General features: G+C 43.3%; 1 protein-coding gene across 9 annotated transcripts in view; it reads right to left on the bottom strand.

Annotated features, from left to right (window-relative positions):
* PALM2AKAP2 (PALM2 and AKAP2 fusion) overlaps positions 1-19431 on the bottom strand; it is a 234630-nt gene that overhangs the window by 8907 nt on the left and 206292 nt on the right. For 8 of the 9 annotated variants that reach the window (XM_015849807.2, XM_015849808.2, XM_015849809.2 and 5 more), the window contains 2 exons: positions 8025-10416; positions 173-351 (listed from right to left, as the gene is read on the bottom strand). In XM_015849807.2, coding sequence (XP_015705293.1) covers positions 173-351; positions 8025-10416 — 2571 coding nt within the window. Of the gene's footprint in view, positions 1-172; positions 352-8024; positions 10417-17950; positions 18163-19431 lie in introns of those variants that run through there. The other variant, XM_032441520.1, reaches the window with a different exon arrangement.

Below are 19431 nucleotides of genomic sequence, written 5' to 3'. Positions count from 1 at the left end.
TGTCTTCCATCCCACCCTCATCCTTCCATTTCAAACACGCTAGCCCTTACAATGTGTTACAGCTCTTCGACACCTGCAAGGTGACTTGAACAGATTCTAGGGAAATACATTTTTGTCGTCCATCTCTTAGTTATTGCAATCAGCAGAAAGTGAAAAGGAAGAGCGCACTTACACTGCTGTCATCCATCCTCTCTCGTCTCTTGGTTTTGTGTGTTTCATAATCCTCCATGAGGGTCTCCATCAGGTTCTTGGGTCTCTGGGCTCCTGCAGGTTCCTCAGCCTGCAGGTCGGAGTGTGAGGCAGGGCCCTCTGTAGTGGGGGATGGAGGAGGCTTGATTTTCTCTATCTTTCCTGCAACAACAAGAAGAATCCCTTCTGAGCTCAAGGACTCGCAAGTTGTTTCCAAAAGAAGAGAACAGGATAAGCATTTTCAGTGGTGTTTGAATGAAGAAACAGATAGGAATGAAACTTGTGAAACAACCTGATAAACTGGAACAGTTGGTGGGTTTTTAAAACACTCCCCTCTTCTTCCTCTGTCTTCCTGAAGCCAGATACGTCAAAACATTACAAAACCTGTCTACAGAATCTAGCAAAATTATCAAACAACATAAGGCACATTTAACCCATCATCACTGTTTACAGCTGGATTACCCCCCTCCTATAAGACTCATAGCAATGGTTTGAAAACATACACAACGTGCTGAAAAACTACACAGTCAATTTTTTTTCTGCCTTACACAGTGCAATGCAAAGGATACTACCATGCATTAGATATCCAGAGAAGGCAGTCTGGTTAAATGGTGACGGCTCTTTTTTTTTTTTCCCATGCTTTTCACCTGCCTTATAATTGCCGAGGCAACTATATGCACAGTTCTCTGGTGTCCCCTGGATTACTTCCAGCCATCCAGGGTGAAGAGACAAGTACAATGAGCTAGGGGGTACTGGGAAGACATCAGCACCCCCTGGGAAAACAGCTGTGCACTGATCCAGCTGACAGTGAAGCACATGTCAGTGGTTCTGGGCATGAGCACTTGGCTTGACCCAGTGGGAAGAGTGAGGGCTGGCTGTGGGTGTGGGAATAAGGTGCGAGGGTTCTGTCAGGGGTGATGGTAGAAATGAATGATGTAAGAAGGGCTCCCATCTGCTCCCATCAGAAAAATACTTGGCTATGATGAGAAAAAGTTATTGCTGAGGAAATTCAGGTTCCCTTCTCCATGGCATGGCATCTCTTAGAAATAAGACTGTTCAATGGATGAGGAAGGGAAAACCAACCAACCAACCAACCAACCAACCAACCCCCAAACCACAGAAATAAGGGAAGTAACCAGAAAGAGCATGCAGATTTTTATCAAACTTCCTGTTGCTGACACAAAACCCCAGTTCTTCTTCCAAAAGGTGTCATTAACAGTGGTAACCACTAGGGAGCAGCCATGGAACCTCCTGAAAGAGTCGTCGGAAGCTTAATGAAAGAAGTGAAACCAGAGTTAGAATTACAAGAAATACCCTGGCTGGGCTTATTTCATTTCTAACCAGCATGGAAAAACCCAGAATTGCTTGTTTCTTGTTAAAGGTTCAGTTTAAGCTGGCCGGTGTAAGAATAAGGCTGGAAATTCAACACCCCTAAAGCACCCCAGTAGGATGTAGAGGGAGTATTTCCATGAGCAAACATCATCCTGCTCATTAGGTCAAGCTGGTAAAAAGAACGAGCTGGAAATGAAAGACTTGGTTAAGAGTCAGGCGTGCTGTTGTATTACTTCATTCTTGCAGTAATACGTGACTTAGTTGTCCCACTCAGCTTCTGTGAGCTCCATAGGGGCAGACTGAACTCGTACTGATCAGTTGTACAGACAAACCCCTTCCACCTTGGATAATGACACAAAGGGTGGGCTCTGGGGATCTGCATTTTAGAAGACTGCTACAAGCAAATCTATCCTACCCAGTGGAAGACCCATCCATTTCCATGCTGTGGCAGCAATCTGGCAGCAGCACGTGGCTGTGCTGCGTACACTGCATAGTGCTGACAGGAATGATGCTGTGGTTTCATTTTCACAAATTGAGAAGCCAAGGTAGAAATGTGCCTTCCCCACAGCAAAGCAGTGGTTTGTCAGTCTCAAACCACACGAGATCACCCTTAATGCAATCTTTTTCCTCACGTATGTGGATGAATTCCACTAAAAACACTCCACAGACCCATTTTGACTACTTCTCACAGATGAGCAGGTCTGTTCCTAAAAACATGGTGAAAACGGGTAAGCAGGTGGAAACCCTTCCTATGCTAACAGCAGTGTCTGGCAGAGCTGGCAGGGAGGTTGTGGTGAGATGACGGGATGTCTGAGGCTTCAGAGCTCTCAGAACCTCTTGGCTCTGGTGCAGACCCACTCTGCCAGTTCAGGCTGAGGTAAGACAGACATGTTGATGGGTTAATTTTCTTCTGGCAGATTTCCATCTGGATAAGTACTGTTCACAGGCAGTAGGTACATTCAGCATAAAAGCATCACAAGATACAATGATCACAGGTGTTTTCTACTTCTGTAGTCCTGTGCCTGACACCCAATTCACTCAGACACTGCAGGCCGTCCTTTCCCAAATCTGTGCTCAGTAATGCGCTCAGTAATGATGATACCCATCCTCTCACACAGTGAGAGCAAAAACCAGCAAAAACTGCAGCCCCAAGTCATACATGCTATCAGAAGGTATCAGCAGCGTCCTCCAGAGGGAGGCAGTCCCTTGAGGTCCCTGTTGCAAGATAGTGAGTACAGGATAAACACCCTAAAGCTCCACCTGCAAAGTTAACAGTTTTTCTCTCTTTTAGACAAATCCCAACAAATGTTCAGTCCTGGTAACAGCTCCCTACTTTCTGCCTTCAGCAACTTAGTAAGAACTTCAGTTTCTCTTTATTTCTCCCCCTACACTCACAGCAGGCCAGAGATGCTCTGAGAAATGCTCCAATTGGTTCTCAGAGGACAGGGAAGCACAGAAAGAGGGAACTCAGAGTTGTCTGCAAGGCAGTGCTTGGTAGCTCTGTATAAAACCAAAGACCTGGAAGAGCTGAGAATGAATGAACTCCATCCCAATCAAAACCTCTGCAGAGTACCTGGGGAGCAAGAACGGTTTTGAGGAAGGTGAGATCCATGCCTAGCAAACAGTAAAAAAAAACCAAACAAACACACACCTCTTTAAGATCCTTTCACTTCATGTGTCGTCCTCTAAGGAATGAATAAGACAGTAAATGACAAATGAGCTGGGCTGGGAGGCTGCTAAGGCTCTCCTGGGGGTGTCTGGAGGATGAGCAATGAGCGCTCCAGAGAATCCTTGCAGAAGAGAATGATGAACTTTGCTTTTCCTTTACTGGTACTTATGAAACTGTAAGCAAACAGTATCTTTCATGAGCTCATAGGCTGCACTTCTGCTCTGGCCTTTCTCAAAATTATTTTAAAAAGGGGTTAGTGCATTTATATACCTAATATATATATACCTGATCTTACTCTTTACACCAATAGTGGGCATTAAGAATTTTGCAATAGCCACAGATATTGCAAATACCTCGCCTCAGAATTTTTGCTTCTCATTTCACTCTACAAAATGCCTCTCTGGGATAAGGCTTAACCTGATACGTTTCCTTTACTGTAGGTATTTTCTGCTGAAAAACAAGAGGGGGAAATTGCTTGCAGGCTGAAGCAACCACTCTGACAGAGGCTTACTCTCCATAGGCAGACATCACACAGACCTGACATCAAAAGATCACTTGCCATCATAAACTGCAGTGTCCCCCAGGGCTTTTGCTTTCCACTGAAAACCTCCCATCCAGCTTACTAACTGAAAACGAGGATGGATGATTGGTGGGAAGCTCTCCCAGATGCATGCATAGATGGATGGGGCTGAGCTCCAGCATGGATGAGCAGGGTGTGCAACACTGCCTTCTGCCTCAAGAAGCAGAGCTTTGGTTACAAACAACAGAAAGGCAAATGTGGCAGCTTCAAGAAAGCTTTTTCTAGGCATAGTATCTCATGCTGGGGATTTCCCCAATCTGTTATGAGACAGCAAACAGTTTCTAACTGAAAAGTCTCCACCAAGTGCAGCCCACTCACATAATGATTTTCACACCTTAGAAATGCACTCATTTTGAATGGGATTATTACAGCCAGGCACTACATGCAGTTAAGATACAAATTCTTCATACTCACAATAAAAGGGACATACATGATCATCATAAAACGTAGGCTGGAACCCACTGTGTCACCACTTTTTCTCCTGTTCAGAGGAGCTATTAAACAGCCCAGCTTTTCTGCCCATGAGAGACGGTGAGCCACCCTGAACTGCTATACAGATACTCAGCACCCTGCCAGGTACCAAAAGTGCTGCAACAAAGGAAAATGCTCACCCTGAAATACAATTTCACAAGTATTTTTCTCCCCAGGGCAGTGAGAGCATGACCCTGAGCTGCTGGAGCTCAGGGTTTGGGTTTGTGTGGTGCTGTGTGGAGCAGGGGGTTGGACACCCTGGTTCCTGGGTGTCCCTTCCAACTCAGGGTATTCTGTGATTCTTAAACATTATTACCCCAGATAAGGTCTTGTTCTGTGTCTGCACAACACATAGCTGAAATAGTGCTGAGTCTTGCCCCAGTGATTTGAGATGGGTTAAAAGGCAGCTTTTAAACTACCCAAACAGTCGTAAAGCTGTGACCAAGCTTGGTCACTAGGAACCCCGCAGCTTGCACTGGGTGGCTGGCAGATGCCAAGTGTGGTGCTACCCTCTATTCTACAAAGTTGTATGCCAAGGTGGCAAGACAGCCTGTTTACTATCTGAAGCAATTAGCAGTTATCTCACACATATAGCCAAACAAACTGTGCCAGCCTTTCACTCTTAGTCAAAATAGCAGTTCAGTTCACTGCATTCCTTTTGTTTTGTTTTGTTTTGTTCTTGTGGTTTGTGTTTCTGTGACAGTATAGTGACAGCTCACAGCATTAAGTGAAGGACTACCAGGAGCCCTAGCAAAGCAATGTTTTCAATAATTAAATAATAAAATTTCAATATGTAAATCTTGAAACAGAAGTAATATCTTCCTCAGCTATGTGTGGTATTCCCTCTCCCTATTCGTGAGGATGCCTGCAAGCCTTACTTGCAGTACAGCTGGATGAAGGGATAGCACTGATGAAGTAAGCTGATGGTACTCACCCTGTAATGCCAAGGGCACTGAGCCATCTTATACCAGCAAAGAGCTCTGCTGTGCACATCCACTGCTTGGAAAGCAGTGAAAGTAGAAGATACAGAGCAAAAAAAAAAAAAAAAAAGACAATTGCCTTTTTACATCATTACGCATATTCTTTTCCTAGAAATTAATTCTTTGCCTTGTAACCAGCTGCAGATTGCAGTTGTTTGAGTCACTGGCAAAGACATCCCGATTTTCCTTCCCAAACATATGGCAGTTGGACTTCTACAGGAAACTGTAATGATTCATTACAAATATAAGTTCATCATCCACATTAAAATGTAAATTACAATGAGCGTTTTAACATCAGACACAAAGTAAATGTCTTGTTATATAGAGGAACGAGAACTAGCAGAAATATACTGCTATCCCAGATGCTCTGTTAAAACAAGCATTAGTGTCAGCAGCTATTCCAAAGCCACTTGTGAGTGAAATGCAAACATTAACAGCCTCATTTCAAGCACAGAGCTACAGATGATGCTGTTTTTCAAAGTGGTCATGAGCACACCTTTACACAGTGAGGACTTAAACTAGCTGAGAGCCATCGTGCCATACTCTGTTGTCTTGCCAGACATTGCACAATGCACACCGATTTCTAGAGACTCTCTCTAAAAAAATAGGAGCAGCAATAATAGCACTCCAAAGAAATTATCAACATCTGCTATATTTTTTGGCAAGAAATACAGGTTAAAACCATTCTCTTTACAGAAGAAACAAAACCAAGTGTTAGCTGTTTATATGCTGTGTGACACGTAAGCTCAAACTCAGATTGCATTAAGGGACACAGTCCAGTCTTGTTTGAAGTCTTCAGCGGATTTCAAAAGAAAATGAACATCCTGCACAAGCTCTGGAAGCACCACTCAATTATGCTGACACCAGTTGAAAAAAGGATGGACTATAAACACTGGGTAAAATTAATACTTCTTCACAACGACCATGCTTAATAAAAACTTCCAAGTGCTTGTAAAGTGCACTCAGGTCTACACTCATGAAAATCACTACAACAGAAATAAGCCTGGCAAGTGCTCCTGTTTTGTTTTTTTGTTTGTTTATTTGCTGTTTTCAACAGGAAGGGACAATTGCCATTTTAGTTTTTTGAAAAGGGGAAGAGAAAAACTTTTACACTGTAACTGCTGTGCCTGCCAGCCACCACAAAGAGCCAGAAGCTGATCAGCCAGAAGAGGCTGAACCTACTAAACTGGGGCTTTTTAATAACTGTGCAATGCATGACATCAACCGAAATACATGGCACTGCTCAGCTCTGGACATCTTTTTACCCAAGCTTATCATGAAAGCCAAAGAACATCTGATAAGAGAAAGCAAAACAAACAAACTCTGATCTAAAACCTGTAAATTCCAGCTATCTTTGCACTCCCTTAACAACTTGCAAGCAACTTTGTATGCTCATTATTCAAATGGCCACACAGCTGCTAAAAAATCTGCCCTCCAGTGTGTTTGGGGTGCTTTGGGGATACCTTCTCGATTAATGAAACCCTTCTATGACCAGCTAAAGGGATCTGACCCAAAAGAGCCCCAAGAACTGTCTAATGAAATGGCTAAAGCTTGGCAAGAGATCTTGCAGAGATGCATCTGTGTTTACAACTTCACTTATCTTATAGGGTGTGATTTTAATTGCTTAGTCACTACATATCAATTATTGCAATCCAATTACACATTAATGTAATGATGACACATGTTGCCGTGCACTAATGAGATGATGGACGCATTCGAGACTATGGACAGAAAACTTTGACTACTGTTCACCATAATACAGAGAAGATACATCATGCCTAGGAAGAATGAAGAGGGACGGAGAACATCACTGATGAGAAGTGCTTCTTGAATGGTTCCTGACGGCAAGAGGACTATTTAATTATTTGCTCCATCCAATCGTGGTGCTGCTTTTCTTAACACTGTTGTGCCTTATGCTACTGATTATATTATATATAGTTTATTAGGGTTTGTCTATATTAAGGTTGTATATTTACATAGACATATATAGTTACATAAGTTATATAATATATTAAGGTTATACATAGCATATTAAAGTTTAGCAAATTAGATGGATAATTCAGTTAGAATTCTTTAAGTATTTCAATTAGTGTATAGAATAGTATAGGCTTTGCAATAGATTATAATTGGGATTTTAGCGGCTGCGCTGTAACGGGACAAAATGTCACTGAGTCTGGGGATGGGGAGATGTTGTAGGCATTAGCAAGGATTCGGGATGTGACGTGGCAGTACCTCCCCTGTTGTGTCCTCTGCCCTGTGATGTATGTTGGACACGCATTTAAAATATACTCCCAAGGGGGCGTAGATGAGGTGATGAAAGTATATAAGATGCTAACTACCCCCAATAAACACCATTTTGCCATCTATCCTGAGTTATAGTGGCTTTGGTCCTGGTGGGGAACAGCGCTAGACTTTAGGGCAGGGGGTGGCTGAACCATGGAAGCACATGGCAACACATTATGCTATAATGTGGCATAAGATGAATGTGGTGCACCATTTTCTAATAATGATCAGTAGGATATGTTCATTACTTCTGTGCTATGTTTGGGAAAAACAGAAAGTATCCCCAGTTGGACATTTTCTCATAGAAGGAAATCTAGGTTGTTGCACATCCTACTCCTGCTTGAACACTGCAGTATCCAAGAAGATGAAATCATGGCAACTCTCCCACTCTCCGTAAAACAAAGATGCTGCATTCACTCAAAAATGGCAAAAAAAAAAAAATAAATAAATAAAAAAATAGCCAATCTGATCTGACCTTTTTGTTGCATTTCATTTCCCCTCCAATGTGCTGGGTTCTTACCTGGTGCAGTTTTGTAAGACACTGTTCTGGTGGGCAGGGGCGGTGCGCTCTTCGTAACAGGGCTTGGTGCCATCTGCAGACCTTGTCTCTGCCTCTTCAGCTCCTCTTCTCTCTCCTGGGCAGCTCTGATCTCTTCTTCTATCATTGATAAAGTCCGCTGCTTCCTTGATCGTAACTTGAAAGGGCCCACGGTCACTTCAGGTTCCTGCGTGGCAAGGATGGAGGCAGTGCTCCTCAGCTCAGCTGCCTCTGAATACTTGCTGAAGTAACTGACTTCATGCCTGTTCTCCTCCACAAGGAATGGCTGGCTGGCAGAGTACACGGGTGACTGCTGCAAACTCTTCCCTTCCCTGAGTCCTGAGTCGTCTTCTTTTGAAGTCTTTGGTATGGTGTCCCTTTTTTCTTGAACAGGGGAAGACACCTGGGGTGGCTTAAACACTGGGTTCTGCTGCTGCTTGGAGGCTGGAGATAGCCTGGTGGTGTCTGGTTGCTCTTTGGCAGAGATTTCCTGTTCTGATGGGATTTTCTCTTCCTTGCCATTTGTTTTATCTGCCTGTTCGGCTATGGCTTGTTGGATGGCATTCTGAACAAGCAGACCAGCATGGTACTCCAGTTGGTTGTCAATCAGCATAGAGTCTGCCAAGGCAGAGGACAGTGAGTCACAGCCTGGGTCGCTGAATGATTTGGACATGCCTTCGCTCCTGCACTCTGCTGGAGTATCCGTCTGCGGGGTCTGTGGCAGGGAGAAATCTGCCAATGAGCTCTCTTGCAGGGCACTCATAGTTTCATTAGAGGCGCCACTGTCACTGATGTTATCCATGCTGAAGTCATTGGAAAGGGTCTCCAAGACAGTGGTATCCTGAGACCTTACAGACAAGTCATCCAAACCAGAGTCAAGCTCCTCAGGAGGGGAGGAGGCGCTGGCTGACTTTGGGAGCTGGTCTAGCACACCCTGTACATCATCCTTCACCACTGTGAAGACAGCTCTTGCACTCATGAATTCTCCATCCTCTGACCACAGCTTTGAGGCCTGTCCAGCTCTGGAGCTATCACTACATGGTAACTCTCTTACTGGGTCAGCACTGTTGTTCTGAGCATTTGTATCATCCTCTGAAGAACAGGAGACTTTCTGTGCTTTCACAACAGTGATGTCATTACCCTCATGTTGACCTGTTTGTCCATACATTGAAACAGGTCTTGTAATGGTGGAGAGAGGCCTGTCTGCATTTGAAGGATTGAGGCTTTTATAGAATGGTTTAACAGAGAACATTTTGGGTGTTCCTGACCGCCTTGGTGGGACCTGACCTTGAGATGGACCTGAATGCTCCATCAGTTGAAACTGCTTCCTGGCAGCTGAGAAATCAATTTGCTCTGTGACAATATCTTCTTTCTTGATATTCACTGTCTCTGGTGGTACAAAGGAGCAGCTGACCTGTTTGGGAGATGTTGGTGTTGCATTTTGCTGCTGCAGTCTCTCCTTGCGCTCCTTGTACTTCTTGTGAGATTCCAGATGCTCTTCATCCAGTTGTTCCTCCAGGGTCTTCTCCTGGGGAGGGTTCCACCATTTGGCGGCAATGTTAGGGTTTTTCTTGACAGCCTGGCTTTTAATGAGCTCCCTTCTTTCCTTTTCAAGTTCTATCATTTCCTCTGATGGTCTCACTTTGCGGACCCTGTACTTTTCTTTCTCATCGTCTTCTTCAAAGAGCTTAGAGGGCTTTTTGTCCTCATGGAAAGCTCGCAGTTCAAACTTAGCCTCTTTCTTAAGTGTTGTAAGAGTTGTTTCTCCATCCTTAGAAGATCTTCTGGAACTGTTTGAAGAAGTGGGACTTCCTGGCACCTTCAGACTTTCCCCAGTGTCTTCCTTCAGTCCTCTCAAGGAATGGCCATTGGAGTTCAGGCTTTCACCTGCTGTACTAGCTTCATGCGGTTTAACAACCAAGGGCACCTGCCTGTCATTTACATTTTCTTCCCTTGCACTGGGTACTGAATCATTAGAGACGTTAACCGACACCCCTGAGCCATCCATGATGGTGACTGCACTTAACTGAGGAGAGGATGTCCCATTAAAGGTATTATCAGCAGATGAATCACAGCAGTTTGCCTCCAGCACTTCATCGAGATATCTGATCTCCTTAGCAACTTCACTGTCCAGGGATTCATGCCTGTCCTTAAGTCCATTGTGGCTGGCAGCAGAAGAAAAGAAGTGAGTTGGATTGTCTATGGGATGTGGTGAAGCCACTGTGGTGATGCTTTTATGTTCAGAAACAGGAACTTCGATTTCCATTTTTTCTTCCTTTGCAGAAAGCGCAGTAGCCGGCTCCAAGAAATTGGCACAGTTTTGGTCTCTATTTTTTTTTAACCTGATGTCATCCTCAGGAATTCTGGAAGATTTCTAAAATAAAACAGAACAAAACTTTGATGAAGTCCTGAAGAGAAGCATTGTATTTTCTGCACACTAAACACCATCTGGAAAGCAAATCATAGAACTTTCTAAACTCGAGATTAAAAGTGTTCTTCACAAAATTAGAAGGTGAGGTAAATAATTATTACTTACAAAAAACAGAAGGTTAACTCAGTCTGAAGTGGACAGGGCACTAAAACAACAACAAACTTTCATTGAAATATCCCCCAACTGGTTATCAACCTCACTTTGTCATTATTCCAGGCCTGTGTCCTGGTCTGCCACTAAAAACGAGGTTTGGATTTTCAAGTTACAAATGACTTAACAGTTTAGGTTCCTGAAAGGCTTGCACGAGCAGCACGCCGCACCTATCAATATGGTATTTTACAAATGTCTTCCACACCTAACCTAAAGAAAACCTCAGAATCCTTCCACAGCTGATAAGCTTTACTGCCTCTATCTTGCAGAAACAGACGCTAACATGCAGAAAGATCAGGCAACTCATCCCACATTAGGGAAAGGGTGAGACATTACCAGGGGATGCTCATTTCTCAGTGGGTCAATCTCAGCCATCAAACACAGGGTAGAATAACACAGTGCTGGAAAAAACATGGGGTCTTTCTCTGGCCCACACAGAAACCCACGTGCAACTGGACTTGGGAGGACAGAAGCATTCATGACTCCCACAGCAGCATTCATGAGATCATCACAGGAGGCACAACAGGGACCAGAATCATGGTCTTCTCCCTCTCACTCTTTCATCCAAAACACAGACACACTGGACTCATATTTCCTCATGATGAAGACATTGCCAGTACCATTCTTCCACAATAACTTGGTAATTTTCTCAGAACACAACACAATCTCAAAATAACCAAACACGGCATGCCTATTCGTGCCATCAAACTCTTTAACACAGAAACTTGCATTCTGAGGTCTCCGGCTCCTTTTTAACACAAACTCTTATGCAGCACTACTGGTGAAGCATGGATTTGGGAAGCAAACAGCACTAACCAAATCCTCCAAATACAGTATCTCCCCAGAAAGGTCACTCTTGTATGCGGGCCGCAGCCTTCCTTGCCAGCATTCATCATGCACTTGGTTAGTACACAATGCAGCAGAAAATGACCAGCCAAGAGCACAAGGATCTTACCAGCCACCTGAACAATCACATTGCCTCTGGGTTTACATGGGCAGAAAAATGCATTTGACACACATTGAAGAATTTGATCCAGGCAGAAGAGCTCTCCTTCTAAAAGCATTTTAAAAGAGTTTCCTGTCTAATCATGCCATTGTGCAGAGCTGAAGGTAATGCTAGGTAATGCTACCTTCATCCATTAGAGATTCTCAATCATTCTTAGATGCCACAAAACACCTTAAGAACTGGGAAACAAACAATTCTCTTTTGTCTACACATCTTTCTTATGTAGTTGGTTTTACTTTCATTGTACCTTCTGTTGAACCTACAGGCATACTCTACATATTCTCAAGCTTTATTTTCTATCAGTGCTCTTCTTTAAGCCTACTACATTTTTCACAATTTACATGTCTAACTGTGGTCAGCTTTGTTTTCAGCCTGAGTAAAGATATATTCAAGCAAGCTGGTATTCTACAAACAAGTTCAGAATAATCAGTAAGAACAAAACTTTGTTTAAACCTGGAAAAGCAAAAATTACTCTGATTTGTCTGCAGAGCTCCAAGTTTCATATACAACAGGTACTCACAACAGGCCTAGAACTGCAGTTTCTTTCTGAGTTTTGGGTTAAAGTCTCCTGTCAGATTAGCTGACACCAAAAAGAGGATATTGCTACCTGAAGCAGATTGAGAGGAGAGGCCTTAAGCCTCTGTGTGGGGCTGCTGGCCCTTCACAGCTGAGATGAGCATGCTGTCAAGCTTCTGCTAACATCTGGAACTAGCAACAGACCTGCTGTTGCCCCCAAGACTTCATAGCTAACACATGCCTACTGCCCTTGCTGAGCCAACATATATAGAACCCTTCAGATCAGGTCATGTTTCGATATTCAAGTTGCCTTGAGGGAACCAAACCAAAGATGAACTACTTCATCAGTTGATTTCTTAATGAGTAATAGCTCATCCCCTCATCATAGCTGCAATCTTCAGTTCACAATTAAGGCATATAGACGCAACTGCCTAATCAGGACACGCATTTATGGCAGCATGTAATTCTGAGAGTGCGTGTGTCTGTGCAATTAGAGTGGCACATGTAATTATCTAGTAAGCAAGACAATTATGCAGTAAATCTTATGAGGAAACATTGCTCCTCATGGGAAGAGGCCTTTCTTTGCCAAGGACTAATAACTGTGAGTAGGGAAGGGTTCTCTGCAGGGGAGTAAACCAGGGAATGGAGGAGAGAAAAAATATTTATTACAACTCCTTGTTTTCCCCTCAGCACATTCTTATATAATCTTGGGACACTTTCAGGAAAACAAGGAGGGAATGCTCCAGACACCCCTGTAAGAAGCAGAAGTCAACCCATGAATGAATTATATGAAGAAGAAGCTAGTAAGGTCATATGAATGGACGCAGATCAAACTGTCAGGAAAACCAGCTGGGAATGTTCTGGAAGAATGGCACACATTAGGATGAAGACGTGGTGATGGGAAAAGACTGGGAAACTACAGCCTCATCTGGGCTGCTTGGCAGGAAGGGCAGAGCTTGCCAGGGGCTGCTGCTGCACACACCAGCACCTTAACACACTGCCCACTGAGGGCAGCTGTCTGAAAACTATTAATAAAAGTCTGTAAATGAGGGATGGCCAGCATTCAGTCCTTGCTGCAACCAGCAACTCTGCCTTAACAGCAATTCCCGTATACTGCATTTTCCAGAAATTACTGTTACATTTAAACCCTCTCTGAATATGTATTAATTTCTCTCTGTTAAGTCAAGATGCAAGTGTAATTATTGCCATTTGTACAACACTGCTGCACTTTAGTAAACTGAAGTTATTAGCAGCCTGGAGAATTATTAGCATACTTCCTGCTTGGCTGAATTCTTCATCTACAAAAGTCTAAGTGTTTGAGCATTCAGATCTTTTAGAAGAAAAAAAAAAAGGTGGGTGTTCTAGCAGCAAGACCCAGCAAATGTACTGCCAGTGCCTTCCTTTGTTTGATCCAACAGAAAATGCATGTGACACCAAGTGGGAGGCAGTCCTTCGTGGCCACATCCACATTCTTCCTAAGCAACGTCATGGCAAAAAAACAACCCAAAAACTGAAAAACAAAACAAGGCAAGATTAAAGATTTAAATTTAAAATCACTAAGAGATCTAAAATACAGTCTCCTTATCGCAGGCTTCTACTGATCATTCCATCCAAGTTTCACAACTGCACTTCACATTGCTCATCTCCAGGCATCATTGGTGTTGTGGGTGCCCCATTTCTTCAGGGTTTGTCTTCCTCTGCTGCAGTTCTGTAGTGACCCTGCTCCTCTTCCCACTGCCAGATCCCCACGCCACTGCTTTCTTCATCCCTCTATCCTCAGTCGGTGGATCTAACTCTTGATCTTACTGCGCCTCTAGGAGTTTTAGTACAGAAACATAACTTAGAAACACATTTGAGTATGGTTGAGTTGGTAATCCACACCTCTCTGGTGATGTGAATTGCATTCTACTGTTTTGGCCAGCTCTTCTGAAGTCTCTGTGCAAAGCAGAAGGAAATAAATGATGGATTTGCTAGGGAGGTTGGCCGGCAAAACTTCAGGAAAGAGCCCGTTTTCTTTCAGCTCCCTGTTTTGAAGAACTGGATACCATCTGCACCACAGACAGACTCAGTCCCAAGCATTGCAAAGATGCAGATGATGTATGCAGTTCAGGGCTTCTAGACAGCCACCACACCCACTGAGAAGCCTGCAAGCCTTGATAGGGATTGCCCCACTCACTCTTGAAACAGCAAGTATTTTGCCGAAGAAATGGAAGACTGGTATGACCTGCAAGTGCTGAAATTCTCAACAGGGAAAATTAGCTCCACTCCAGTAGTAGAGTCAAGGTGCTGCACACCTCCACCTCTCAAAATATGGTGATCCCCCTTGTGGCTGCTGGAATGGGCCTCGTCCCCGTGGGAGTCTTTGCAGGCACCATGTCGAAGAAACAGGCCAAACCTTCAGGAGATGAAGCTGATGATGGGGACGCAAGGATTAAAATGGGACTGCCACTCAAATACTCCCTAAAGGAATTGAGCCTTTTCATTAAAACACAGACACAAAGTGTTGTCTTCTCACTCTTGTAGGAAAATACCTTATTTTCCAAGTGACACTTTTACACTTACTCCTCAAAGTTTTGAAAACACCATGGAAAAAGTTATTCCACGTAAATTATTGTTCTTCACCCAGTGAAGTTGCACAGAGTTCAGATTTTAGAAAAAAAATCCTCACATCCTGTTGCCAAATTCTGCTAAGTTCTAAACTCATCAGACACATGCTGGCACTACCTTGAATAGTTTGATTCATAATTCTGCCTGCACACAAAAGCAAAACCTGGCCTGTTCCTCTCTCAGAGCAGTACATGGTGTCCTCAATACATGGATGCAAACCATTCTTGCTGACTAAAATTCATTAGAGTTGAGTGTCAGAAATGATGTTCTTTGTGAGCAGCTGGCTTCGCTCTTCAACAACTTGACTGAGGTAGCCAGAAAGTACAATGGGCAAATTTTCTTCATGAAAAGCTGGTTCATCTCCTTCAAAGCACTTCAGAAATCACAGCACAGTCTAAAATCAATGCAACTTCACACTAATTTCCCCTAAAAAGCAGTGGGGGGTTCTTTTGGAATACAGAGAGCAAAAAGGGCTGTGAAGATACAGCATCCAAACAAGTTGCCACTCGGAGAGCTTGCTGTGTGACATTTTGTGAGTGCTTTTCCATATGCTGTTTTTCTTGACTATTTTAGAGGAGTTGTGATTGCATTTGCTCAAAAAGCACGTGAAAGTCTTTGCAATATTCTCTTTCATTCCAGCTGAGCCACAGACTGCAGCTTCCTCATGTGATGCACAATAGGGCTCTTCTATCAAACTGAAGTTCAATTTTCTTTTGCTGGTGTAATAAATTAAGGGTGGAAGAAACTGCCTCAGAAAATGAAGAAATATATGAATCTTTTAATGATGAGCATATGAGGCATGGTAGGATATTTCAGTGACACGTACATAATGAATGACACTGTGCTTTCCCAAACACATCATTACAGCTTCTGTTTCTTCTGTGTCTTCAGTGAAAAAAATGCTACAGTGAACCATCTTTGGAATAACACTACTTCTGCCTAACTTCAAGGCATGTAAATCAGAGGCAGCTTTCTCTAGGTAGGATCCTTTAAGCTGGTTATTTTATGTCAGTCATTCCCTTAAAGTACAGATCTGGTTCCTCTGTGAAGAACCTGCAGTACTCCTGACTGGATTTCAGTTATTGCTACTGGGTCAAAAAAAAAAACCCAAAAAAACAGATACTTTTGAAATTAAATGCCTGTGCAGCTGTTGATAAGAAAAGCAAAAAGCCAACAACAAAACCACACACACACACACACACACACACCTAACAACCCAAAAAGAAATTTTTTTTTGTTTGTTAAATATTTTCATTCCTGTAAAAACTGCAATTGCATGAAAACACCTACAAGGGCAGCCTGATTTATATGGAAATTCATATTCAGGGACAGAAGGCTGTTAGCTGCTGAATCAGCAGAAATAAACCTCTGATAAAAAATAAATGTCAGAGCCTAAGCCATTCAGGTGTGATGGTTACACAGCCTCAAGTGCTACAGTGTGTGGGACTGGCTCAGCTCACTGTGACAGCTTTGTTCAGCAGTAAGGCAACCAAGACGCAAATCTGAAATTACAGGAAGCTGTGATTAAACTTTCATTCAGAAACAACAGCATCACGGTTCTGCCATGCTCCACCACCCCCGCTTTCTAGCAGCATCCAGAAAGCAGGATGCCCTGACGAGCCAAAGAAGAGCGTTTCACATGCTGGGAGGATGGGCACCAGTCTCCATTGCTATGTGGGGATGTGCAGCAGTTTGCAGGTTGAAATGCAGAGCAAGGGACATTACAATGCCCTAAAATCATCCACTAATAATAACTACAGGTTCTATTTTCTAAGGAACAGAAGGAGAATTTCACAGCTGAAGGTGACCCACTGATGAGCACGTTTACCAAGAGATGTCATGCCTATAGCCAGTGCTGGTGGCTCTGAGCCTGGAGCTCAGGGCTCTGCTGCCAGAAGGACTCCTTAATGCCCAGCCCTGCATATGGTAAGGGAAAGAAGAAAAAGCTCCATTCAGTAAGGACAGGAAAGTCTTCAGTCTGACAGAGCACCAAGTATAAATATTGAACTAAGCAGAATACGGCTCTGAATGCATGCAAGAAAAAACATCATTTCACAGAATTCCACAGCTGAAATCTTTCTAACACACAGTTAGAAACGCAGGAACAATTGCTTCGGTAAAGCGTGACCTAGTCTCAGTGGGGAGTGGAAAAGACGCTAAACTAAGCCTTGCTTTTAATACCCTCTAGCCCATCCAGATAATGTCAGTGCTAGAAAAGGGTGACCTTTACGGTCACTTGAACCAAAGAACAATTGAGACAAGGGGATTTCCCAAATTCCTTGGTCTTTTCATCAGGGGGTGGCAAGTTCTTGTTCCATCTCAAGAATGGAGCTACCGTCATCCTATGTAAGAGTGAAAACCAGAGGAAAATACTGGCATATTAATCTTTCTTGTATATGAGAAAGAGAGGTCCTCAGGAAGGAATCTAGGTTAGGCAGAGACAGGAGGAAGGCAGCAAAAGGAGACAAAAGGCCACAAAGTTCACTCGCTCACCAAGCAGATCTGATGCTTCCAGGAAAACTGTTTTAATACGCCACAGAACAGAGATAAACCTGCTGCACGCTCAGAAGGAGGCTCTCAGAGATGTATTAGTATTAAATTAAATGATTAAATTCTGATGACACAGATTCTTTCACTATCCGACACTGCTCTGCAAATCTTTCATAAATGGCCTAAACTGCATTTTCTGAACAAAGATACACGACCTCTCTGTGCTGGAGTGCTTTCACTGTCTGCTTTCAAGGGCTGGAGAGCAGGAACGGAGTGCCTCAGCTGATGCAAACACCTATGCACTATTGCACACAAAACTGAGGTTGGCACTTTCTTCTACTTCTTTGCTTCCCAAACACTGGTGGCTGGAGCTCACACTTCCTTTAACTATTTCCTAAAGCCCAATTAATACTTGCTGCACTTCTAAAGGGCAGGTCTACACAAGACTGGAATTCAACAGCTTTGGGTCATGATGCAGAGAGGCTTCAGGGAAGAATTTATGCTCAGAAAAGTGGGCAACGAAGGCTAAACATTTACTTCTCTTTATGAGATGAAAAAGGTTAAGAATTATTACTGATGCTTCGGCTCTATCAGTAGAACTTGCAACAAGTGCATTCACCCATTAGGTTAAGACCCATCACAGCAAAATCTGCTTAAGTAAAGAAATGCCTAGGTGGCTGCATTGTGCAGTGAATCTCTTGTACTTACAGCTTCTGCCTGGAGCACAAAAAGACGGACAATGTTTATTTCACTGCAAATGATGAACATTTGAAGGGTTAGGGGATCGGATATGGACCAGCCAACAGGCCTGTGTGGCCCATGGGCTGTCTTCTCAGTTTCTCAAGGAAATGGAATTACTTTAAACCCCTTTAACTCTCTGCAAAGATTTATCGGTACATACAATGGCTTAGCACAGTCCGAATTTATATTTAGCTCTATCTAAAATCCACAATAGGCTGTTACCTCCAGCCAAAAGCAGATCACTGACACATTACCAAAGGAAAATTGAGAGGACATTACGAAGGAGGAAAACTAATTTAGTCCTAGCTCAAAAATTATTTGGACTATGTAAGTGGAGAGACAGAAAGTATGAGGGTGATCAAAGGATATAGGTGAAGTCCCAGTCAATAGCTGTGCTGTGCACACAGTGGGAATGAAGCCACTTCCAGGGAGAGTCTGGCATAACATCTACTCTCAGCCACGCTTTGTGATGTCACACCACACAAACATGCTTTCACTCCATAGAATCACAGAACCACAGGGGTTGGAAGGGACCTCCAGAGACCATGAAGTCCAACCCCCTTGCAAAGCATGTTTCTTACAGCCAGTCATACAGGTAGGTGTGCAGGTGGATCTTGAATATCTGCAGAGAAGGAGATTCCACAGCCTTTCTGGTCAGCCTGTGCCAATGCTCCAACTCCAGTCCCTTTTACCAGAAACATGGTTCAATAGTATGTGGGCTACATACCACAGTTTTCATACAAATGGAGCGCAACCCATTGGACTCTTCCTTTATGGGCATACATATAATTCTTTTGATGACAGAGGTTCAAAAATACCTATTCAAAAGCAAATATGCATTAAACAAAATCGCTATTGGTAAATATGAATTCAAGGCAGTCAAGATGACCAGGGGAGTTTAACACAGCATTTCTGCCTGCAACCTAGTAATACTGAACAGCAAAAGAGGACAAACTCTACAGATTGTAGGGAACAGTTTTGCTACTAAGAGGCCAAATGTCTACATTTTCTAAGAAGGAGGATGTCAGTAGTTTCTCCACATGCCACTGCTGTCCCCAGGCTACACAGATGACCAACTGTGTGAGCCCAGCACTGTGAGCACTTGGCAGCTTCATCTGAGCTTTATTCACAACATAAGCACGGCTCTATGGTCATCCCACTACCTCTTGCAGGAGAATATTTCAGTTGAAGTGAGACTTGAACTGGACATTTTTTCAAATTCCTTACTTAGGAAAAATGCAGTTGACAAATTCCAGGGAATAAGACATTCCCTTTCAGCACCTACTATGTCCCATCTCTCTGCCCCTGCTCTCCCCTCCTCTTCCAACTAGAGACTCATTACTCCTTCCATTCCTGTTGAAAACTCACTGATTAAGTGACCAACTGCTCATCTGGATCACATTAGGATATTATTTGATTAAGACATTCATCACTTGCTCTTTCAGCAG

The sequence above is a fragment of the Coturnix japonica genome, chromosome Z (genome assembly GCF_001577835.2).
Source record: "Coturnix japonica isolate 7356 chromosome Z, Coturnix japonica 2.1, whole genome shotgun sequence".
Lineage (NCBI taxonomy): Eukaryota > Metazoa > Chordata > Aves > Galliformes > Phasianidae > Coturnix > Coturnix japonica.
The sequence above is the reverse complement of the archived record's forward strand: the minus strand, read 5'-3'. Positions and strand labels throughout refer to the sequence as shown.